This window comes from Hydra vulgaris, chromosome 08 (genome assembly GCF_038396675.1).
Source record: "Hydra vulgaris chromosome 08, alternate assembly HydraT2T_AEP".
NCBI classification, from domain to species: Eukaryota; Metazoa; Cnidaria; class Hydrozoa; order Anthoathecata; family Hydridae; genus Hydra; species Hydra vulgaris.
Window position 1 is genome coordinate 43754745 of NC_088927.1, and position 26344 is coordinate 43781088.

General features: G+C 30.5%; 1 protein-coding gene across 2 annotated transcripts in view; it reads left to right on the forward strand.

The window, feature by feature from the left end:
• The window catches only part of LOC136083870 (TNF receptor-associated factor 3-like), a 128591-nt gene extending 103465 nt beyond the window's left edge, over nt 1-25126 (forward strand). For both annotated transcript variants that reach the window (XM_065803778.1, XM_065803777.1), the window contains 2 exons: nt 11838-12779; nt 23759-25126. In XM_065803778.1, the coding sequence (XP_065659850.1) occupies nt 11838-12683 (846 nt within the window). In that variant the 3' untranslated portion in view covers nt 12684-12779; nt 23759-25126. The remainder of the gene's footprint in view (nt 1-11837; nt 12780-23758) is intronic.
• The last annotated feature ends 1218 nt before the right edge of the window (nt 25127-26344 follow it).

Below are 26344 nucleotides of genomic sequence, written 5' to 3' on the forward strand. Positions count from 1 at the left end.
TATATTTGTACTTTTGTAATAAAACAAAATATGTTACATAAAAAGCATATAAAACTGCATCTGGATCAAATATTACCTACCAAGGAATGTATTTAGACTGCCACTATTTTCTTTAAAAAACTTCGACTTTAAAGGGACTAAAACTTTATTTATTCGAGCACTTAAATGTTCAAAATTGGTGTTTTGCCCTGATTTACCAAGTCCAGGTTGCTTACTCTTTGGTAAAGATTTCCAATGGTCAAAAACTAAGACTACTTTTGACTAAACCTCCATCGCTTTCTAGGCAACACTTTGATTTTCAGCCGATCGAGTGCCACATAATATGTAAGGAAAATCTAAATTCATAGAAACCTTAAGCATTTTTTAGCATTTAAACCAGTCATGTAGGATTTAAAAATATTTAGAATATCTGGGGCTGCAGTTTTTTCCATGAACTCTCAAGTATAATATCAAGCACAAACAGCATTTCTCTCTTCATGCCAATCGCGCACATGTAAGTCCATTTGACCTTTCTTTACAGCTTTATTGTAAGACTCATGAAATAAATATACAAAGTTATCCAGCAGGTTAAGATCTTTTATCAGAACTTTTTTAAAATAAGTGGCAAGACTGTGAGTTACAATATACCTAGATTTTGTTCGACCACATGAAATATTGCTGGCAATTTTGCTGTCTGGAAACATCAAAGTAAATTGTTGAGACTTGTTTTCACTACTGATCTAAAAAAGTATTTGCTTTGAACAATATTTAAACTCCAAACTAATTCTGCTTTCAAAACGGCTTCCTTTTGAAGCATATCTGAAATGATACATTGCTTGAGGTTGACTTCTGTGGTACTGTTTGCAAAATTTCTTTGAACAATTATAAAACAACATAAACCTTTTTAGGCAATCACTATATGTGCTTTGCTCCTCTTGCATGTACATCAAAACCCTTTATACCATTGCCTGCTAATGAGAATGACTTAAAACAAACTTTGCATCTTGCAAGGCTGGGATTTTTATCTTTCTGAAACCAAAAAGTGTAACTTCCATTATTTAACCAAATATTCCGGAAACTACTTTTATATTTAGGCATCTAAAGGTAATTAGTAAAAAACATATAACAATTTTTTTAATATGAAGTTTGTTTAATATCTTGCTCATGGTTTTTTCCCTAAAGTGTATATATCTTTAGCTGTAATTAAGTTTATATATATATATATATATATATATATATATATATATATATATATATATATATATATAGCTTTAACTAAAAAAGAGTGTCAATAAATACTTATCCCATATAGCATGGTGTTCACTTGTAAAGAATACAAAATAAAATTATTTTAATAAAGTGAAAGTTAAATACAAAAAGCCAAAAAAAAACTATTAAAAAACTTACTCTTATACTCGGAGGGCTAATATATGATATACATATATGTATATATATATATATTTATATATATATATATATATATATATATATATATATATATATATATATATATATATATATATATATGTATATATATATATATATATATATATATGTGTGTGTGTGTGTGGTAAAAATATATATATATGTGTGTGTGTGTGTGTGTGTGTGTGTATATATATATATATATATATATATATATATATCTATATATATATATATATATATATATATTATATATATATATATATATATATATATATATAAAACAAAAGTAAAGGATTTTAACTCATCAATGAAGTGGCTATACGCCTCTCTATAGATAAGTATAATCCATTTGCTTTAATAAAATTTCCTAGATGATAAAAAAAAAGAAAGTAAGGAGAAATTAAGGAGAGCAGACAAATTTTAACTTTTTTTAAGATTATTTAAAGACTTTTTAGGAGTTTTTTTTCTTTAAGGATATTTAAGGTTTTAAAGGAATGGGAACCCTGATTATGTTTTCGAGTTAATTTTTGTTAAAAATGTAAAAAAAAGGGAGAGTATGAAATATGTAAGAAAATAGGCAGCACACGTTGTTAATGAGAAACTTTACTTGTAAAATAATTTGAAACCTCAAAGAGTTTCTGAAGGGTATGTTATCAGTTTGAACAACCGATGGAACCGATGTTTATGTGGTGAGAATAAAGAGTTTTTAAATTTAATTTTAAATTCAAAGCCTTTCATTAAATTTTTGTTTTTTAACGATGATTTTTTTGATACTACTACAAACACTATTTCTTTCAAATAGCATACAATGTAAAAATAATAAACGTGTAACGTAAAATTTGTATGGAGAAATGATTTTAGGTTCCTATTTAAGTTGCGCAAAGCATACATTATTTGCAAGAATTTTGGACAATATCCAAGCATGCATTGAGTTCAAATATCTCAATTTAAAACTTTTTTTTAAATAAGAAAACTATAATGTTTCACAAATTTTTGTTAAGTGCATTACAAATAGCTTATTCACACTTATAAAAAAAGTAAAATTGCTACCTAAAGCTTAAGGTAGCAATTTTACTTTTTTAATAATAAAAAATTACTCATAATTCACGCGCACCCCTATCACAGGCTCTATTTTTTATTTTTTGTTTTGTCTAGTGTTTAATAAAAAAAAAATAATTCTCAATTACCCGTTTTTATACTAAGGCAGAGCAGCAGGCTTTTTTATACTAAGATTAATAAATTAATTTTTCGGACTGCTCGCCCTCACCAAAAACCCTTTTGCGCGGGCGATTTAGCTCCACTGCGCCTGTCCCTATTTTAGTCAGTCGATGTAGCAACACTCCGCTGTGCCTATCCCTATTTAAGTCAGTCGATGTATGCACACTCCGCTGCGCCTATCCCTATTTAAGTCAGTCGATGTATGCACACTCCACTACGCCAACCCCTATTTAAGTCAGTCGATGCATGCGCACTCCACTGCGCCTATCCCTATTTTTTGAATTAATTTAAGCGCGAGTTAACCACAGCGCCAGCACCTAAATCAATGCTGGGTCAGCAGTTGCTCCCTCAATCAATTGATTTACTCGCGGCAAAATCCTTAATGATTTTTTCAACTAGCTTCAATCAATGCTGGGTCAGCAGTAGCTCCCTCAATTAGTTGATCTATTCGCGGCAAAAACCTTAAATGATATTTTAATCAGCTTCAATCAATGCTGGGTCAGCAGCTGTTGCCTCAGTCAGTTGATCTACTCGCGGCAAAACTTTAACCAACAGTTCACATCATGAGGAGTGCGTTTAAACAGCGGACGAATGCCACCTCAAGATAAATCACCATAGCGATAGACCATATGTATGCTGCTAAGGGCGTTGACTGGTAAAGATGAGAATATTTTACAAAAATTATTATTCTGGTTAATGAAGTTTACGTTTATATTTTATTGTTCAAAGTTATGTTCTAATTGTTTAAAGTTATATTATTAGAAGAAGTTATACAAACCATTAGATTTTTTTAAAAAATATTTTTGGATTATAATATTATCCTATCTTATTTTGACATATTTTCAAAAAACTATTATAACCTCTTATTATTGTTAAATTATTTATTTATTTATATGATTATGCTATGTATTAATTTATTTTATATTTAAAGTTAGCAGAGAATCACATATATTTAACAGAAAAAAGGTGATATGATCCAATATGGGTCATAACACCCAGAGTATGTGAACGACATATCGTCGTTGGCCAGGTAATATCTCACATGTGTAAAAAGCAAAATTTTACAGGAGACAGAAAAAACTATATATTTCAATGAAATGAGGTTTTAAAAGTAAGAGTAAAAAACAAATAACTAACAAATTATATTATTATTTGTTAGTTATTTGTTTTTTACTCTTACTTTAAAAACCTCATTTCATTGAAATATATAGTTTTTTCTGTCTCCTGTAAAATTTTGCTTTTTACACATGTGAGATATTACCTGGCCAACGACGGAATGGTAATCGAGGCCTACTAAACAAACGCATGTGTGTTTATGCCTTTTATACTGAGAAATAATTTTTTAAAAATCTATGAACTAATTAACAGGTATGCGAATATTGATATGTGTCAATAAATGAGTAAATCTCATAAGGCTTTAAAAGAAATCAAGTGAAAAAGTAAAAAGATAAAAATATGTTGTCGACGCGGGATGCAAACCCGGGTCTCCGCGGCCTTATGTAACGTCATAACCGAATGATCTAAACGTTCAAATACTTAATAGGAACTTAATATATTTATATTATAAAGATTTAAAAGCTATTTTTAATTAGATTTGTAGAAAGGAATTCCTATGTACAAAGTAGTCCATGAACGCTAATGCGAGCCTTAAATTGTTCTTAATATGTATGTAAAAAACATAGATATGGGCGTGCGCAGTGGAAAGTTAGTATGACAAATTTCTTAAGGAAAAGAGTCATGCGTAATGGAGTATCTACTGCTTAAAAATAGGTGCTGGCGCTGTGGTTAACTCGCGCTTAAATTAATTTAAAAAATAATTCAAAAAATAGGGATAGGCGCAGCGGAGTGTGCATATATCGACTGAATTAAATAGGGATTGGCGCAGTGGAGTGTGCATACATCGACTGACTTAAATAGGGATAGGCACAGCGGAGTGTTGCTACATCGACTGACTAAAATAGGGACAGGCGCAGTGGAGCTAAATCGCCCGCGCAAAAGGGTTTTTGGTGAGGGCGAGCAGTCCGAAAAATTTTTTTTATTAATCTTAGTATAAAAAAGCCTGCTGCTCTGCCTTTGTATAAAAACGGGTAATTGAGAATTAATTTTTTATTATTAAACACTAGACAAAACAAAAAATAAAAAATTGGAGCCTGTGGTAGGGGTGCGCTTACGTGCATGAGATGTCTTAGAAAATTGCTTATCATAGCCTTATAATTAAATAGTAAATTTAGTTGTTATCTATACTCTAAAATTTATTTATTATCTACATGCTAAAATTTTATAATTAATTTATAAGGCCTTAGTTATTAGAAAATTTATTGGACGAAAACAAACAGTTAATGCAAACTAACAACACAACGTCATGGGATCACATATAGAAACCGTATAAATGTGGAGACAATAGATGGACAAAAACATAGTAATCAAAAACACAGTACAAAATCAACAGATAAAGCCAAAAACCGGACAAATGAAACAATTAAGTTATTCTACCAAAAAATATATTAGAACACGCGCGTAAAAAACTCAAAAAAGATACGCATAAAAAGTACATTAGTGTTTGAGAAAAAAGCAAACGAATTAGGTAGTGTAAATACCAGATACTCATTAGGAAATGGTTATGGCATTGACCGTTTTGAGGGGTCTCTACCCTGGTATTTTGACGTTTCGAATGTTTAATTCACCAACTCCTAAAAACTCCCGTCGGAGTCTTATCATCGAAATCAGTATAAAAAACCCATTCCGACGCCAAGCCTCGCTCATGTTGCAACACTAAAAGGACACACTACTCGGAGCCAATTACCCTATCATAAACTTATTGAATAAACACTAATACATTCTTTAGAAAAAAGTTACGAAAAATAAGCGCAATAGGTGAATATACAATTTACGTTAAGTTAAAACACGTAAAAATAAAATTTAGTAGTATAAGGTTAGTTATAAAAACTTAGAGTATGAATTAGTGTATATTGATGGTAATATTTAAGCAATAAGTGGAAAAAATACTTTTAAAATATATAACATCAATATATATTTTATTGAGAAAAAATATACATATAGCATTAAAGTCGGACTTATGATATACACCTTATACATATCAAACATATAGCCAACATAATCGTGGAAACTTGATGTCAAGTATCCTTAAATACAATTGGCATCGCTAAATATTCAGGACAATCCTACTTAAAAATAAATAAATAAAAAGAAGACTAGTACCATTGCTTCTAGGCATATTCTTTTGGAGTTTTGAAGAAAACTGTTTGATGATGATGGTCTTTTCGAAGCCATATTATTTTTATTTAAAAATATATGAAATTATTATTAAAGAACTGCTATTTAGATGTTTCTAGTAGATAATGCTATGATAGTATGTAAAAAGATTAAATAGTAAGCTTTGTTAATGTGAGAAAGGTGAAGAAAATTTAATAGCTAATATGTATAATAATTTAGTTTGTACCGGATACGCGAGGTACTTTATTATAATATTAAAATTTTATATTATGGTTTTTGAAGAAGTGATAAATCGGCTGTTATAACAAGTACATCTGACTGTCTGAATTATATTAGTTTAGAATAGGTGAAGCATAAGGTTGTTACTTCCTAAATGTTTGTTCTTTAGAAAGAAATTAAATCTAATTTTTACTTCATATTATTATTTATTTATTTTATATATATTTTATTTATATCAATAATTTTAGAATAATTGTTCATCTGCTCATATTTATTACTCTTCATTTTTATTTCCTCAAATATTTTACTCCATCAACATTATCCGTGATCCAGGTAACTTATCAATTTACCAATGTCCAGATTGTTAGGGTTGGTATAAGGTCCGAATTAATTGGTCACTCAAAGACTCACGGTTAGAAAATATTCTAAGTGGTTTCTCACTTAGAATGTTCCTAAGGGTGGGGTCATTTTTAATAATCCTCCAATGTTTATTGACCATTCTCATGGTCTCGCCTCCAGTTACATCGTATGGAAGAACCAAAGGGATTCCGTTTGTTGAAAAACCCTTGGTAGGGTCACCTTCTGTGGTCTCTTTGATCTTTTCTATTTTTTTTGCGGAGAATCAGATCCGTTTGGGAGAATTTAAGGGCTTTATTAATTTGGTGGTTGATAATGCTTAGTGGGTATCCTTTTATAACCAGTTTTCTGGCTAATTTTTCAACTTCAGTTTTCAGATCACTCTCTTTTAAAATAAGCCTATTTAGTCTTAAGGCTTGGCTATATATAATCCCAACCTTTTGATGTCTCGGGTGATTAGAGTAAAAATTGAGAAGTGCTAAAGTATCAGTAGGTTTTTTATATAGGTTTGACCAAATAGTACCGTCTACATTCTTTTTCAAGATAAGGTCCATGAAGTTCACTGACTTAGTAGAGCATTCAAATGTGAAGGTAATATTTTCATGTAGGTTGTTCATGAATACTTTTAATTCCTCAAGAACTTCTAAGGTGCCGTTGAAGATCATAAGGATACCATCTATAAATCTTTTATAAAAAACAACGTTTTTAAAATTTTGAACAATTTTTTTATCTAGTTCACCCATAAAGATGTTAGCATATGGAGGTGCCATCCTTGTTCCCATGGAGGTTCCAAATTTTTGTTTAAATGTACGGGGTCCAAACATAAATACGCTGTTGTCTAGAATTAGCGTGAGTAATCTACTAAACTCAATAATTGGTATAATGGGTGGAAGATTTTGCGGTAGTTTTAGTGATTTCCACTGATTGCGTTTAAATCTTTCCACTGCCAAGATGCCGTCATTATGTGGAATGTTGGTATATAGAGAGACTACATCCGCTGTAACCAGCATATATTCACCAGGTGGAATTGGCGTCAAACTCAGAGTTTCTAGTAAATATGTTGAATCCTTAAAATATGACGGTAGTGACTCAGCCATAGGTCGTAGGTATTTAACGACATATTCTGAGATATTATCGGTAGGGCCTTCGCAACCAGACACAATTGGTCTTAGTGGTATACCTTCCTTGTGGACTTTAGGTAATCCATAAAATAGGGGGGTTCTAACCTGGGTACCCGGGTATATGAATTCGGATATTCTTTTGGTGATTATCATACTTCTTCTCATGTCTTCGATCTCTCCTATTACTTTGTTAGTGATACGACTGGTAGGGTCCTCCTTAAGTTCTTCGTATGTATTTTTATCTTCTAGCATTATGTTAATCTTATTTTCGTATTCTTTTTTGTCTAGAACACATATACCTCCTCCTTTGTCGGTTTTCTTGATAATAATATGGTCTTTTTTTAGTTTTTTATTGCTTTATATTCATCTGGTCGTATGTTCATTGTAACTTCGTTATTTTGTTTTGTAGCCAGCCTCTTTATTTCTTTTTCTATGATCGTAAAGAACCTTTTTAGTTTTTCGTTCTTGTCTATTCTTGGCATCCAATTATGGTTAGGTCTTGAAAACAGGTGTTTCATTTGTTTTTTATCCTCTACTTTATTTTTACTTTTATGTTCTTGTTTTTGTTGTTCAAAGAACATTTTACAGTAGACTCTTCTTTTGAACTTCAAGATTTGTTTATAATATACATTAAAAAGAGGTTTCTGAGGTTTTGCAATCCATTTAAGGCCTCTTTCTAGTAAATCTAGATCTACATCGGTGAGGGGTTGTTTGGCAAGATTGGTGATTGATTTGTTGCGCATCTGTCTCTTCATATCAGACACCGATTTTTTAAGTAGTGCTCTATATTCGTTGCTGAGTTTTTTCTGCCTTGAAGGCATGAATAGGTTCTTTGAATGATATTATACAAGGTGGTCTTGGCCTTTCGTTCACGGTATATAGTGGTTTTGGCCTCTCGGTGATCAAGGATTGGGGCTCCGTCAAAGCCTTAGAGGAACACTAGATAAAGATTATATTAGAGCCATTATAGTCAAACCTTAGTATACATTATTATTTATTTAATTAAATATCCAATATATTATCTTTAAATATAATTCCTTAGGGCTTACGGTTATTTTATTGATTAAGCTACGTATAAACTTATTTATTTAATATTCCTCACTACAATAGAGAGTTAAGTACATATCATTTCATAGAAGAAAGATGATGTGACCTAAAAATATCAAAATTGTGGAAACGGCATGGGATAATCGAGGCTTACCGATTAAATACATGCGTGTGTATATCTCACTTTGATAATAAGCTGAGAGGCTAAAACGTTATCAAAATTGATGAGCATTGTGTATTAAAAACTAAAAATGAATAAGTAAATGATTCGCTTAACTGGAGATAAGAGGGGGCCCACTTGGTTGCGAAACCTCGAAGACTCAGGAGTTACATCAAATATATTCATAATACAAGGGGTATATTCTATATATCCTATATGTATTCTAGATAGAATACATATAGGATATGTACCTTAGGATATGCACGTTTTAAGATATGTATCTTAAAATATACAAATATTAGGATATGTTCCTTAGGTTACATATCCTCTTATGTGATATATCTTTAGTAGGGTATAGTTAAATAGAACATAGCTTTAAGGTAGAAAACTGTACAACAAATCATTTTTTGATACAATTTTCAACCTTGAATGGGTGAAAATTATACCTTTCAGATGCATCTTTCTGGATGTTAACAGAAACTTTTTTTTTAGATAAATTAGGTCACTCTAACAAACATATCACTTTAGTTAAAAACATCATCCTTGACAACTCTTTATTGATTAATATTTTTATTAACTAATTTATAAACGTTGCTGTGCCATCTAGTAGCACAAACTTAATACATTCGTCTTTATTTTCTTGCTTTATAGGCCAGTTAATACATATATCAAAAAGTGTATTGATAATCCCAGTATAATAAACATAAAGAAAAAATTTATTACGTGTACATATAGTTTCCAGTTCCATAAAATCACACCTGATAATAATACAAAAATAATAGGGTCTATAAATAATAAAAAAAATACTAGTTGTGATATACCAACTTCTTTGTTAAAATCTTATATTGTTCACCTTACGAACAGTTTTACAGATTGCATAAATAATAGTGTCCATGATGGTAAATACCCATCGTTTCTTAAAATGGCTGATGTTATATTATGTTTTAAGAAGAATGACTCAACTGATAAGTCGAATTACCGTCCAATTAGAATTTTACCAGTCCTTTCTAAAGTTTTTGAAACTATTTTATATGAACAAATTATGATATTTATTAAGCCTAGATTTGATAAACTTTCGTGTGGTTTCCGAAGAGGTTATGGTATTCAACATGTCCTTTTTTTGTTACATAATTAGTGGCATGATTGTAATAATAATGGAGGAGTTGTTGGATCAATACTTATAGACCTCGCAAAAGCATACAACTATATCTCGCAAAACTTAAAAATTGCTAAATTATACGCCTGCGGTTTTTCAAAAAATATTCTTAATCTCTTGCTATCCTATATTTTTTGTCATAAACAAAAGGTAAAAATCTTCTGCCTCAAATTGGGTGGATATATTATCTGAATTGCTTCAAAGGTCAGTCCTTGGACCTATTTTGTTCAATGTCCTTATAAATGATTTTTTTTTAATTTATTAAAGATACAGTACGTAGTTATTTTGGTCATGATAACACTATTTATGCTTGTGATTATTGCTTTGAGGAGGTTATTTTTTGTTTGCAAAAAAAAGCAAGCAATATCTAATTGGTTTCAGCTAAACACGATGGTTGCGAACCCAGATAAGTATATGTTTTGTTCAGAAAAAGATAAAAAACAAATAAATAGAATTCATAAAAATGCTCAAAGTATAGTCTATAAAAGACTTGATTTGTCTCTGAATGAATTATAAAATTTTGATAATAGTCCGAGAATCCATATAAAAAACTTGAGATTTCTTATAATGGAAACTTTTTAATTGTCTAAATCCAATATTTATGAAAAACCTTTATACTATAAAAAATCTTACCTATAAACTCCGTTGTAGCAAAAACTCATTCTACCTCCAAATGCAGAAGTGGTGTAGTGGTAGAGCGCTCGCTTCATAAGCGAGAGGTTTCGAGTTCGATCCCCACCACGTCTCTGGTAGTACCGCACTTAACTCGTTTCTCCGCGCAGCGGCCTTGTTCATCAAGGTTCGTGTTTCGGAGTTATAGAGTTGAGAGAGGGTTATACTACAAATAAGTAGCCTCCTCGTTTGTAGTGGCCTTCTCTGCCTTGAGGAGGTTAAGTAACAAAAAAAAAAAAAGAACAAGAGAAATATCTCCTAAAGACTTCATATAAAATGATTCATGTTGTACGTTATAGAGAGCCACCTCGCTCTGGATCACTCTAAATAGTGAGACCACGTACCCAAAAAGTCTTGAGGTGTTTAAAAAACATATCAAGAATTGGTATGGTATTAATCAAAAAATACTTCATCAACTTGTTGCTCTCACGTTTGGGGCAGGGGGGCGAAAATTTTGGGGCTTTTTTGTTCCCAGCCTCCAATCATCGCAATTTTTTGCAAACCCTCATTATTTGACATAAGTATAAACATATAAATGTTTGGAGTTTGCTCCATGTCTGAAAGTTACCCATCTCGAACACCAAAATTCTTTCTACGCCTCTGGTATTAATTGCGTTTGCAAAATTATTTGTTTTTGAAATTTTGTTTCATTTTATGCCGACATATCTTTAGCTAAGATTGTATTATTATAAATATTTTTTCTTAAATTGAAGCAATTGTAAATTTTCATGACATTTTATTTTTTATGATACAATTGTAATTTTTTTATGACATATGTGTGTGTGTTACTGTCTATAAATGTTTTGATTTAAATTAGTTTTAGTGTTAACTAAAACTAATTTAAATCATGTCAAAATTAAATTGAAATAAAATTGAAAGAAAAATAAACTTGAAATAAAAAAAAAAAAAAACCTTACTAAGAATATATTAAATAATCCACCCTGAGTCAGAAACTTCTAATTCTTTTTTTAGTGTGTAAATTTGTGATTATTTGCTTCATTATAGTCATGACTTTTTAATTTCTGGCTCATGATTGTTAATTGGCTACTTTCAATGGCAAGAAGTGGCGGTAGAAAACAGCTGTAAATCACGGATGCCACGTTAATTAATATTTTTTCTCCTCTTTTTTTTCTACAACTTTTGAACCAGTTAAGGAACTGTTGATTTTGTTTTGATATGTGTAATATAGATAATTTCTTATCTTAACTTATATTAAAATAATTAGGATATTTGCTATATTAAAAAGGTAATGAGAAAAGAATATGAAACGCACGCCAATTCTTCAATGCTAAACCATCTTTCCATGGCAATATCAAAATTGGACGCACTTGAAAACAAAGTTACGTTAACAGTGGATACACTGGAAAATAAATTTGCGTCAAAAGTGAATGCACTTGAAAATAAAATTACGTTAAAAGTAGAATCACTTGAAACTAAAATCGTGTCGAACTCGGTTGCACTTGAAAATAAAATTACCTCGAAAGTGGAATCATTTAAAAACAAAAATGCGTTAGAAGTGGTTGCACTTGAAAATAAAATTATGTCAAAAATAGAATCACTTGAAACCAAAATTGCGTCGAACGCGGTTGCACTTGAAAATAAAATTACGACGAAAGTGGAATCATTTAAAAACAAAAATGCGTTAGAAGTGGTTGCACTTGAAAATAAAATTATGTCAAAAATAGAATCACTTGAAACCAAAATTGCGTCGAACGCGGTTGCACTTGAAAATAAAGTTAAGACGAAAGTGGAATCATTTAAAAACAAAAATGCGTCAGAAGTGGTTGCACTTGAAAATAAAATTATGTCAAAAGTAGAATCACTTGAAACCAAAATCACGTCGAACTCGGTTGCACTTGAAAATAAAATTACGACGAAAGTGGAATCATTTGAAAACAAAAATGCGTTAGAAGTGGTTGCAATCGAAAATAAAATTATGTCAAAAGTAGAATCACTTGAAACCAAAATCACGTCGAACTCGGTTGCACTTGAAAATAAAATTACGACGAAAGTGGAATCATTTAAAAACAAAAATGTGTCAGAAGTGGTTGCACTTGAAAATAAAATTACATCAACAGTGGACGCACTTTAAAACGAACTTATATCAAAAGTGGATGCACAAAAAGATAAAATTATGTTACATGAGAAAAATTTGGAAATAATAAAGGCCTTTCTTGCAGCTAAAACGGTAAGAAATAAAAACGTGTTTTAAAGTAGATAAAAAATAGAAACCATAAATTGACAAAAAATATATGAAATAATTAATTACATTCTAATTGCGTCAAGCCGTGAATGTATTTTGCTCAGAGTTGAAAAGTGAAACTTATAATATTTAATAAATAAAAAAGTTAAAAAAAAAAAAGATTGAACATGCAATAAAATTAAATAATAAGAAAAGATTGGAAAAATTTTTTTTCTATAAATGAAAAACATATATAGTTATTATTTTTGAAGTTATTAAAAAAAAGTATTCTTGGGCAATAAATTTAATTGTGTAAAGTTTCAATATCAAAAAACGTTTGAGGAAGGATAGAGCCTATCTAGTTGAGCAATTTTTGCTAAATCTAATAGATCTCATGAACGTTGCGTCGGACTTACATAATTTTTCAATAATTGAAAGATAATTTAACCTGCTAAATATTTGTTAAGAATAACGTATAGTTTTTGATTTTTTTTTTTTTATATATATTGCCTAAAGTTTGCGAAGCTGTTCAATCTGCCCCAGCGGGGTAAGTTAAGCAATAGTGTGTGGTAAGTTAAAAATTCAACAAACAATGGAATATGTATGGTACGAAACTTGGGTGAACCATCAATAAAACTTCCATTAACAGTAAGCGTGTGTATAGATTATTAACTTTTTATTTTATGCACTTTAATAACGTAAGTAAAAAAAGAAAATAACTTACATAGTATGAAAGTCTCATAAAATATAAAAATATAGTTTTATACAACTAACTTCAACTTTGATGCCCGATTTAAACGTTACTAATTTTACAAATATATGTAATTAATGTTCCGCTCTATTACATCTCATCAAAGTTGTGATTTGCAAATTTGTGTTCGATAGTTCAGTTTAATTTATTTTTCTCAAAGCTGCTCAACTTACCCCTTTAGACAAGGTGATGCATTAGTTGGGTTTTAAAAAGAAGTAAAACAGTAGAACTTAAGAAAAAACAGTTAATTTTAATCAAAAGTCTGATGAAATGGTAAATTATCAATAATTAAGTGATAGCAGATACAAAAGTTAATAAACATGCAAGAGAAATAGAGCATAAATTTTTTATTTTACTTTTTTGGTCCAAAATGTCAGGTCTGGTAATGTCAGGTCAGGTTATGTTAAGTCAGTTTATCCTGCTACTGGTAACATGAAACCAAGTACAATCTGCTTCATGTCATGCTGCCATGTAGAATACGCCTTTTTAGGCAAAGGTTAGGAGATGCCAACTCCAACTTAAAACACCCCATGCCTTGGGGCACTTGGTTGAGCCAAGGCTGGAGATGGTGTCTTAATAAAAAGACTCATCTTGGGAAGATGTTAAATGCATCCGGCTACTGTCTTGTAGAAGGCCTCCTAGGCAAGGACTTAAGGGGTAAACAAATTCTATCTAATGTTCAGCCTAGCACCCCTTCTTAATACATTGCTTCCAGTTTAGGATGTTGAATGCTGGGTCTTCTTGACTCAATGCATGGGTTTTGCTTATGACTCTTTTTATGACTAGGCAACTCATTCTATTATCTCCTAATGAGAGTACAGCTCTAAAACTCAGTTTAATGGTTCTGAGGCCGGCTAGTAGTCAGGTTTTCTCGAACTCTGTGGTAGCTCTCAGAGAGGCTGATTCCATCAATAGCTAAAAAAAATCCAAGTATTAACAGTGATATGTTGTGCATGGATGGTGTCTTTGTTTTTACTTTTGTGTGCATTGCGGAGGCCACATTTGGGGCCCTTTGTTACGGCTTAGGGTTTGTTAATAGTAAAAAGGCTATTACTTGGGTTATTAAATGGTGTTCTAAGTACTACCTATGTTTTGAGTCAAGTTCTTCAACAAATTTAAAGTCGAATAAATTACTGAAAATTATAAAACACAATAAACCATCATTATGACCAAGTTTTCTAAACCTATCATTCTCTAATATTCGTGGTCTTCGAGGTAACTTTTCTTCTGTTGAGTCTTGTCTCTTGCAAAGTTCACCAGAGACTAATTTGAGTTCAGCTGTCTCATCTTGTGATCTTAGTGTTAATGGTTATCTTCCTTTAATTTGTAAAGACTCCAATAGCCACATGCTTGGCCTGGGCATTTACATTCGTAAGAATTCACCCATTTGTCGTGAAACTAGATTTGAATCCAAAGATTATTCTTTATGTACTTTCGTTTAGCACCACTTCACTCTATCGCCTTTCTCTTTGTTCTATATTGCTCTCCTTCATCTCAAGACTACACTCTTTTGGATTTTTTTTCTGATTATATTGACCAAACCCTCTCTCTTCCTCCATCAGCTAATATAGTTGTTGTCGATGACTTTAATGCTCACCACTCTGAATGGCTCGGCTCTAGTGCCAGTGATTCTGCAGGCATTAAAGCCCGCAACTTTTGCCTTTCTCAATCCCTAACTCAAATAGTCAACTTTCCTACTCGCTTTCCAGAGAACCCCATTCATTTACCTTCTCTACTCGACTTATATCTTGCGTCTGATCCTAGTCAGTGCTCAGTTTCTCCACATTCACCCTTAGGTGCTTCTGATCACAGTTTGATCTCTCTTAAACTAATATCTCATTCTTCTTCATCATCTGAATCCCCCTATTATCGTACCTCTTACAAACTACCTTTAAGCTGACTGGGACTCTTTCCGTGATTTTCTTCGTGATGGCCCTTAGGTAGAAATCTTTCGTCTTCCTGTCAACAAATGTGCTTCTTACATAACTTTGTGGATTCAGGCTGACGTGGAATCTTTTGTTCTCTCTCTAAAATTCCAGGTCAAGCCTCAATCTCCTCTATGGTTTTCCTCACATTGTGTTTCTGCAATTGCCAATCGAAACCGTTACTTCCATATCTATCAGCAAATCAATTTTCCAGAAAACAGACTGTTTATTACTACTAGAAACCATTGTAAAAAGGTTTTGTTTAACGCTGAAGTCCGCTATTCTCAGGTAATGAAATCTCGTATCTCATCTCAAAAATTAGGCTCTCGCGACCGCTGGAGAATCTTTAGTAGTATTAATAATAAGGGCAAATCTTATATTCCACCTCTCTTGTATGGTTCATACTTTGTCACCTCACCTATAGACAATACTGAATTGTTTGCTAAAAACTTTTCATCAATATCATCTTTTGATTACACTAGTTGCGTTCTACCTGATATTGCCAACAACCAAGGTTTTTGAATCTTTAATTAACATACACTTAATCTCTCATCTTGAATCTAATAACTTACTTTCTGATCATCAATATAGATTTTGATCTTCTCGTTTTACAGCTGATTTGCTAACAGTAATAATGACCTTAAATTCTCCACTATTAGATAAAAGTGGAGAAGTTAAAGCCATCGCTCATGACATTTCAAAAGCTTTCGATGAAGTTTAGCATGCTTGTCTTCCCCATTAGCTTTCTTCATAAGGTGTATCTGGCAACATCTTTAAGATTATTGAATCCTTCCTTTCCAATCGTAGTATGAAAGTTGTTCTCGATGGACAGCACTCTTCTTTTTATTCTGTAACTTCAGGGGTTCCACAAAGTTCTTTCCTTGGCCCCATACTCTTTTTAATTTACATTAACAATCTTTCAGATACTCTAATATCTAAGGTGGTATTGTTTGCTGATGATACTACAATATTCTTGTCATGATAAGAAACCAACACTCTCTGATTGCTTGATAAGGGCATTTGAGCTTTAAAAGAATCTCATTTCTGCTACAGCATGGGGCTCACAGTGGCTGGTGAACTTCAATACAGATAAAACTCAAATTTTTTCAGCCAATCGTTATTGCAATAAGTTAGATCTTCCTATATTTATGAACGGTGATGTACTAAATGTGTCATCTACTTCTCATCTTCTAGGATTAACTCTTACTTCCGATCTTTCTTGGAAACCATATATCAAATCAGTTGCAAAGTTAGCATCCGCTAAGGTTGCATCTCTTTATCGAGCTCAACACTTTCTTACTTCGGATTCTATTCTCTATCAATACAAATCTCAAATCCGGCCTTTTATGGAATACTGTTGCCATATCTGTGGCGGAACTTCTACTGATGCCCTTTTTCTATTAGACAAGGTACAAAAACGCATTGTAAACATAGTAGGACTTGCTCTTGCAGCCAACCTCCAACCATTATCACATTGTCGTAATGTTGCTTCTCTTTCTCTTTTCTACAAATACTATAATGAGCACTGCTCTAAAGAGCTAGCGTATCCTGTGCCATCTACTAAAATTCAAACTCGTGTTACTCGTTATTCAATTAAGCGTCAACCTTTTTCTGTGACTGTTCCTAAGTGCTCCAAAAACGCTTATTTGTCTAGTTTTTTTCCTAGAACATCAGCTCTTTGAAATTCACTTCCTTCATCTTGCTTTTCTGATTCATATAATTTGCAATCCTTCAAGTTATCCGTCAATCGTGATCTTGCTCATCCATCATCATCTTTTCTCTTCCAGTAACTTCCAACTTTAATTAGTGGTTGCATGCAGCCTTGTTAGAAGCAAAGATGTTTAATAAGAATAAGGTAAAAAAAAAAAAAAATAGAAAAAGTGCCCGTATATCTTACTCAATAGCTTTTCAGCAATCTTTTGTTGCGCATTGTGTTAATATTTTAATTCCCCAGTTTTCATCTATTAGATGTTTTGTCATGTGATGCGTAGTTTTTGAGATAACTTAACTGCCAAACTTGCTTAACTGGCCCCGCTCTACCCTACTCAATATTGATTTTATCAGAGTAAAAAAAAATTCAAAAAACAAGGCTGCAAATTTGAGTGAAGAACTTATTAAGATTTAAATCTAAAAAATAAAGTTTTTTACTGAAACTTGGGTGGTGTACGTTGTTCTGGGAACAGACAAAACGACGAAAATATGCATAGTTATAAATGAAAAAATAATTTTATGTAAATTTTCATATACTCAGTAAATATTATGTTTAGTGATAACGAAACTTCATATTTGGTTAAACAGTTGAAAAGGACCGCATAAAGTTTTTTGTAAAATTTGTTTTTTTTAATCATATTTGTTAATTTTTTAATGAGGTAACTTTGTTTTTTAAAGAACTTTATTAAGATTTCGAATTTTTAAAAGGGTCAAATTATTGTATATCAACCAATCGCCTGTGGGGCACCATCTATGATTTTCCTGATTTTGACATATTGCTATGTGCATTATGTAGATAGGTTAAATTTGAAATTTCAGACTTCCAAGTACAATAGTTCAGAAACTGTAGCCTTAGAAACACAGTGGCCCCATTGATTTACAAATGGTCAAAACAGACTTCTTAAGAGTTGTATAACTTTTTTCTCAATTTCAACAAGTGTTTCATTTTTTCTAAAACTATTTTCTGGATAGTTCCCTCTTTAAAAAAGTGGTTTTTATTAACTTGTGTTGAATAAGAAAAAAATTATGACCTCCTCGACTTTAGAAAAAATCCTAAAATTGCTAAAATATGCCAAAATGAAACTAATTGTGGCATTATTCTATTCATCCACAAGTCTTTACAGATAAGTTTTCTGATTAGCTACTACTATTTGCAATAAATAGGCAAAATATAGGCAGCTTGTTGCAGTTTAGACCTTAAATATCTAAAAGCAAAATGTCCACTTGCCTAAAAAGTCCATTTTTCAGTTATTTTGAGATGCTTGTAAATTTTTCTAACACTTTGTTTTGATCTAAGATTAACTGCATATAAGACCATTAGACCCAACATATCTGAAAATGCAAACATTAAACTTGTACGTAAACTTGTCGAATCCACATTAAAAATGCTAGCATTTTTAAATAACCCTATTTTTCAATCATCAACGGTTGAATGCCTTACTTGAAACCAGTGCCCCTCTAGCCTACCAACTGACCTTTGTAAAGAGTGCAACTAATTTAAAGTGATTTCTTAATAAAAAGAAAATTTATTTGGTTGTCCTCTTCTTGATCTGGTCTTTATAGCAGATAAGGGCACAAATAAAGGGGATAGTAACTTTTTAGAGACCTTCATTATGGTTAAAATAAAGATTTCTAATTTAATTTCAATATTTAGATACTTAATATTTAAATATCTAAATAAATTTCAAAATGAAACCATTATTTCTTTAAATACTATTATATTATAGGTAATCAGTAGTCTGTATGTGGTCTGGACCCCCCTTCCTCCCCAACTCACTAAGGTGAGGGAAGGAGGGTACGGGGTTTGGGGTGGCACCAATCAAACGGTGAACGGGGACAACCAACTTACAAAGATACAAGCATTCATTTTTTAGCATGTAGCATACATGGTTCATTTTCTAATGATTCATTTTCTACTTGGAAGTCTGAAATTTTAAATTTAACTTATCTACATAATGCACATAATGCACATAACAACATGTAAAAATCAGAAAAATCAGAGATGGTGCCCCACAAAGTTTTCTTTAAATTGGTTGAAATATAATGATTTGACCCAAAAGCAAAAAAAAAAAGATCCAATAATATCTTGCTTAGGATTTGGTTGTTTAAATAAAAAAAATACCAAAAAGTATGACTTTTTGGGACAAAGCATTTTCATTAAAAAAACACACACAACTTAAATGATATATTTTGCTGTTATGACAGTCCATTACCACGACCATTGGTCGTAGTAAGTCTGTTCCACACCCAACTATTTCTAAACTTAATTTTTAATTTGGTCTCTATACTCTGATTTATTTTAGTAAACGACAAAAAATTAATTGATTTGAAGTTCAGTTTAACAATTTTATTGTTTTATTATGTGTTTGGTAAACAATTAATTTACTTAAGAGATATACTTATTTACTTCAATATCTTTTACATAGCAAAAGTATCTTTAACACGTAAGACAGTTGCATAACATTTCTTAAGGTATATTTAGAAACTTAGGCTATCATACTTTTTTAATCCTCTCATTAAAATTCATTTAAAAAGCAAATTTGGACCTTTTTTGGAAAAATGGACTAAAGAGACCTAGTTATTCAGAAAAAATTCGTTTAAAAAGCTAATTTGGACAATTTTGGAAAAACGAACCAAAGAGATCTACTTATTTCAAACAAATTAGCTTTATCTGTTTGACATTTTTTATAAAAGCTTTCTGTAAAAAAAACTCTTAACATTTGTTAAGATTTTTTTTTACAGAATTCATTCAATTAAGCTGTTTTTACTGCCAAGTTAGGCAAATAAATTAATAAGCCTGTTGTTTATGCCAAAAATCCATACTTAATGCGAATGGAAACCGTCTAGATCATAATAAGGTGATAAAAGTATAAATGGTTTCCATTCACATGTAAAAAGTAATAGAAGAATAAAAAACAAGGTAAAAATAGGCAATATATCCATTCAAGATAATAACTCTAAAGATAAAAAATGAAGAAATTAATAATAATAAGAAAATTAATAGAAAAGGAAAAACATATTTTACTTAAGATAAAATAAAAATGAAAACTTAAATAAAAAATTACAAAAAAATATTATATTCAACATAAAAAAGTATCAAAAATATTTATAAAAACAATTTAAATAGAAACATTGTTTTACTATTATATAGCTTTAAGTAAATAGTATAAATATTATTAAACTTCGTTTTAGTGTTGGAAAACAATTAACATTCAGTACATTTCTTAAATTCTGCTATGTAGGAACTTTATTATGCACTCTATGTTATTATTTAAAAACTCAAAAATGTTAAACTAAACAGATAACAAATAAGAAACTTACTTTGCAAAGTGGTTTTTTTTTTGTGAATTTTCAAGATTTTTGTTTGTATTAATGCCAGTTTGTATTAGCATCTCTTTTTTAAAAGAAAAGCTAAAAATTAATGATCAAATTAAGATAAAGGTTTGTTTTTATTTAAAAACTGAACCCTTAGCTTTTAATAAATGATTTTATGTAGTCAGTTTCAGTAATAAAACAAACCAATAATCATTTTAAACTAAAGACAACAACGTAAAAGAAAACCAAGACATCTATTAACACAAAGCAACACCACAATAACATCACAAAATTAACAAATAACAAATAATTTGTCTCAGCACTTGGGAATCCCTATAATAATAAATATACGCGTACAAAGTAGAAAAAGTTATTTGTACAAATGACTCACCTTAAGTAAAACAGAGTGTAGAGTAATTAATGAGTGATACCTATTTTTATTTTTTTTTTTTTATATTAGATTGTTTGTAGCAGTATCTTCCCACTATACATATATATATAAATATATATATATATATATATATATATATATATATATATATATATATATATATATATATATATATATAACATATATATATAAAATATATATATAGATATATATATATATATATATAAATATATATGTATGTATATATATATATGTATGTATATATATATATATATGTATATATATATATATATATATATATATATATATATATATATATATATATACATACATATATATATATATATATATATATATATATATATATATATATATATATATATATATATATATATATATATATATACACACATTTAAAGATTATTTGTTTTGCTTCTTAATTTTATTATTCTCTGCAAAGAAGTTAAAAATTCCATTTAGAGAAACTGTTTTCCCTGTAGACCAACCTCAGTTGTCTGATGTCAGTTATCTATCGTGCGAATCTGATGAAGACTTTATTATATCCAAGTCAGAATCAGAATATGCTAATTCAGAATCTGATAGTTATGTTTCTGATTGTAATGAACAACAAAAAGCACCTCAGTTCTCATCAGATAAAACACATCCACTTCTGCAACCACCACCACCAGTACGCCAACCGCAGAAATTAAAAAAAAATCTTATTTGGAAGATAAAAAAGCTGATGATGTTGAGCAAAAAAATCTTCCATTTCAAAACAATACCAATGAAGGAGATGGTGGTAATATAATCTCAGAAAAGCCGATCATAGGTACGTAACCTTCTAACTGATGAACTTTTTCAAAATATTGTTGATGAGTCTAATAAATATGCTTTACAAAAAAATATGGAGAAGAATATACATTTTGCCAAAAATGAACTTGAGCAATTTATTGGCATTTTGTATTTAATGAGTATTGCAAAGCTCCCATCCACACGTATAGATTCGAGCAATGAGTTGTATTTTGAAAAAGTTGACTCAGTGATGACATCAAAAAATAAATTTTTTAATGTCATCGCTGAGTCAACTTTTTCAAAAGAAAAAATATTTGAAAAAATAAAGTCGTTTCTTCATTGCAACGACAACAGTCCAGAAAACTGTACTGACAAGCTTTACAAGGTACGTTCGATTGTCAACCTGCTGAAGGAATCTTTTATTAGCCTGAAACATGAAGAAATTATGTGTATTGATGAACAAGTTGTTCCTTTCAAAGGAAGATCCTCTTTGAAAAAAGATAATCCTCAAAAATCTTAAAAGTGGGTTTATAAGTTTTATATCTCAGCTAGTGTTCATGGGCTGGTTCATAACTTTGAGATAATTTCAGGTTTTATTGATGTTTGTAAAGGACAGCCTGATTTGAAAGCACCTGGAAATATTGTGATGCACTTGTTAGTAAATGTACCAAGGCATAAATGACACAAGCTATTTTTTAACAATGATGGGTACATTGGATTGGAACTGCTAAAAACACTTTAAGATCAAGGCATAGCATGCACAGGAAAAATGCGTACAAACAGACTCCCAAATGTCAACATGCCCACTGATGGTGAATTAAAAAAAGAAGGCAGAGATTTGTTCAAGTCAAACAACCATCTATTGTTACTACGTACAACAAATATATGGGTGGAGTAGATCTCCTTGATGGCATGCTGAGTCTGTACATGATCCGTATTAGATCCGAAAAAATGCTATCACAAACTCATTTGGCATTTTCTTGACATGATTGTAGTGCAAGCATCGATACTCTATTGTAAAGACAGGCAAAAAGAAAGATATTCTTCAACTACTTATATTTAAACTAAAAATTGCAAAATGCTCAGTCCAATCTAATAAGGTTTCAAATAGGCAAGGGCGACCATCCATTTCTGTTAACCATCTTCATAGAGCATAAAAGAGAAGGGGTCCTGCTGCAAATATACCTGAGCCATCCACTAGAAAATATAATATTGGTCTTTTTTCTTCTTTCGTAGATAAAATGGGTCATTGTAAATACCCAGGTTGCACTGGAATAACAAAAGTTTTTTGTGAGTAGGGTAAAGTTCATTTATGCTTTACATCTAATTCAATTCAATTGTTTTCGAAAGTTTCACAAGTAATCTGTGAAAACTAAATTCAGTAGGAATTGTTTTGGGTTATATTTTGATTTTAATTGATTGCTGAATATTATAAAGAAGCAAAAGAAAAAGGAGTTATTATTATTTTGACTTTTATTTGCAATCCTAGAGTTAAGCTTTTATTGATTTTACTTGATTGTTGAATATTATAAAGAAGCAAAAAAAAGAGTTTTTATTATTTTGATTTTTATCTGCTACCTAGAGTTAAACCAAATTTGATCCAGGTGGAGCAAATTTAATTTTTGATCACAATTACTATGTAATTTATTGTATTTTTGAATTCTAGAATAAGTTTGTGGTTAATTTATAATAATAACTTCTGTTGATACATTATTCTTTGACAGTGTAATAGTTTTAAATTATTATCATTACAGCATAGAGTTGCCTTAAAGCAACAAAGCCCAAAATCAATCTAATTTTTGAGGTACAAACGTTTTTTGATCACTCTTTGTTTTCTTGAACCAAAAGGTTTTTTAATTTTTTAAATTCTATATCCGATAAATCATGCTATATAGGGTTAAAAAGCAATGCAGGCATGTACTTAGTCCAGTATGAGTACTGCAACATTCATGTGGTACCCAAACAACAACTATAAAATTATCCAGCAAGGGGCGAGCAAATCGCAGAAATCCCTACCATTCCTGGAAAATTCTTTCCCATCCTCAATCCTATCTATAATTTTCCTGAAGTTTTTTCTACCTTTATAAAATTGTTTATTTAGACGGAGTTTGTCTCCTTCGAAAAACCTTTACAGTCGCTGAATTGGCTCGCACCCTCGCCCAAAGATTCCTGCACTACCATCAACTGCCTCACAGCGTCAATTTATCAATGGATAGGTGAAAGCAAAATTATCTCAAGACAACAATTCCTACGATTCGTAGCATTCTATAAACTTATACGATGCAAGTACAACCACATCCACTATGACACACTATTTTTCATCGTCAGCGAAATGCAAAAAAAATTTAAAGATTAATAATAATGTTTTCTTTGTGAGGCATAAATTTTCAAGATAAACAATTCCGAAACAATTTTTAAATTTCTTATTACTTAAATTGCTTTTAAAATAATTAAAAGCCTCAAAGTCTTAATATTATACAGCTTACTAATTCTTTTCTAGAAATTTTTAAGCAAAATTTTAGAAACCAGTAACCAGTATCTGTTGAAAACACCACAACGACCACCCGAGAATTGAGTTTTAAAATTGCATATTTATGACAAGATAGCAATCAATAAAGAATACAATAATAAAGATTAAAATAAAAGAAATTAACAAGCTTTCAAGCTCTAGTCAAAGTACTTACAACTATGGCTTCCAAATATTTTATATCTACGATCCATATATTCCATATCTACGATCAAGAAAAAAACAAAGGTAGCAAAAATTCAAAAATTTATGACAAATAGTAAAAACGATTTAGTACGTCATTACATAACCGGTAAATACCTGATAGAATAAATGATATTAGGAACAGATAATACTGTGAATAAATTTTAGAAAAAGTGTTAATGTAATAGCTGTACTATTTGAACAGATGTTCAGTGATGTACAGAGAGTAATTAAGAAAAGTAAGTGGGAAATGTGTATTCGTCTTATACGACTACTAAATTGAATTTTTTTTCTTTTTAATTTATGGCAAAAGTCACTTTAACTAGATTAACTGTTTCATTTATTATCTGTGTGAGTAATTACCATAATTTAAGCGGTAATTTTTGCAAAAGCTAGTAGTACGATACATTATAAATAGAGAGCTGTATAATGTGTAACAGCAACAATCAGCAATCAACGGAGCTTATTAATAAGTTACACAACTGATATGGATTATATGTATAGAGTATAAATATACAGTAACGTACATTATAAATATAGAGTTATACAATGTGTAACAACAGCAATCAGCAATAAAATTGAGCTTCAATAAATAATAAATTATGCTTATTTAGTAAGTAAATCTTTTTGTAAAATGTTTTAGGCATTGTTCAACGGATACTTTGTGATATCATTGTATGAGATGGTATTGTATGTACGTGTGTATATATGTTGAAATTATCAATAATAAAAAATAAACTACATAAATTCCGTATAAAAGCTATCAATACTTTATAATAAACATTTTGATGTTTAATTTACGGAAAAGTGGTATAGAATTCAAACTTGAAAGTCGAAAAAAGTAAAGAAGTGGTTAAGATAAATCTTTTTATTACTTTACATTATGTTGCTATTTAAACAATTTTAAACACAGCAAGTGTTAGCATTTTTATAATGAATTTTTAACAACTTGTTGGTTCTTTTATATTATCTTCGCGTGATTTCTTAACTCTTTTATAACGTGAAACAATCTTTCTTAACTCTTTTATAACTACTTTTTTACTTGATACAATCTTTCTAGCTCTTGTACAGCTAACCTTACCACTTTCTCGCAAAACCTAACAGAACAACAGCCTATTGAAAATGAGTTTTAAATTCCCATAAAAAAAGAGACTATGCCATAATAGTGCATGACGTAAATATTAATTCATAATTCTTTATTGGAATAAAAATTTATTCATTTTTTTTGGCACGTCTTCATAATGATTTTCTTACAACATTTCTAATAATCAAAAATTCTTTAAGGATTTTCTCTTATTTTTCGCAGTTCTATCACCTCATTTAAGATGACTGCCAATTTGATGGTTTTTGTTTGATATCAGAGCGACATAATGGATATTCACGATTAACGTCGTTGGCAAGATTTACACGAAGTTACGTTTTAAATTGAGCCCAAAATTAATACAATCTACTGTCATAAGTTATTTTATTTCCTCACAATTTTTTATTTAATTAATAAAAATCCTAAACAAAACTAATAAGTAATATATAATAACAGAAAAAAACACATTCGCAATATTTTTAGTCTCTGAGTTTATCTGATTGCTGTCATTAGGTTAGCCTAATTTTGGCATGTATTCCAGCAATTGCACATTCTAACATCACGTGCAATCCTGTCCGCTTTCTCTATGCTATCTTTCTAACACGACTACTTCTATCTTTCACTCTAAGATATCTTCGTTTTTCCTAAATATACTTTATTCTTGGCCGTAAAGCGGTTATGACGTTCCTTCTTGGCGGCTGAATTTGTCTTTGCGTGCCTTGGTATGGTGTTCTCTGTATTACAACTAGCCGGAGGAGAATAAACCACAATACCAAACTGATAAGCTCGCTTCTCCTTAAAAAAACACAAAAAAAACAACAAGAGGCGTTGTTAGAAAAACGAATAGAATTTTTAAGAAGTAAAACTAGCATAGATTATGAAAAAGTTAAGCAACT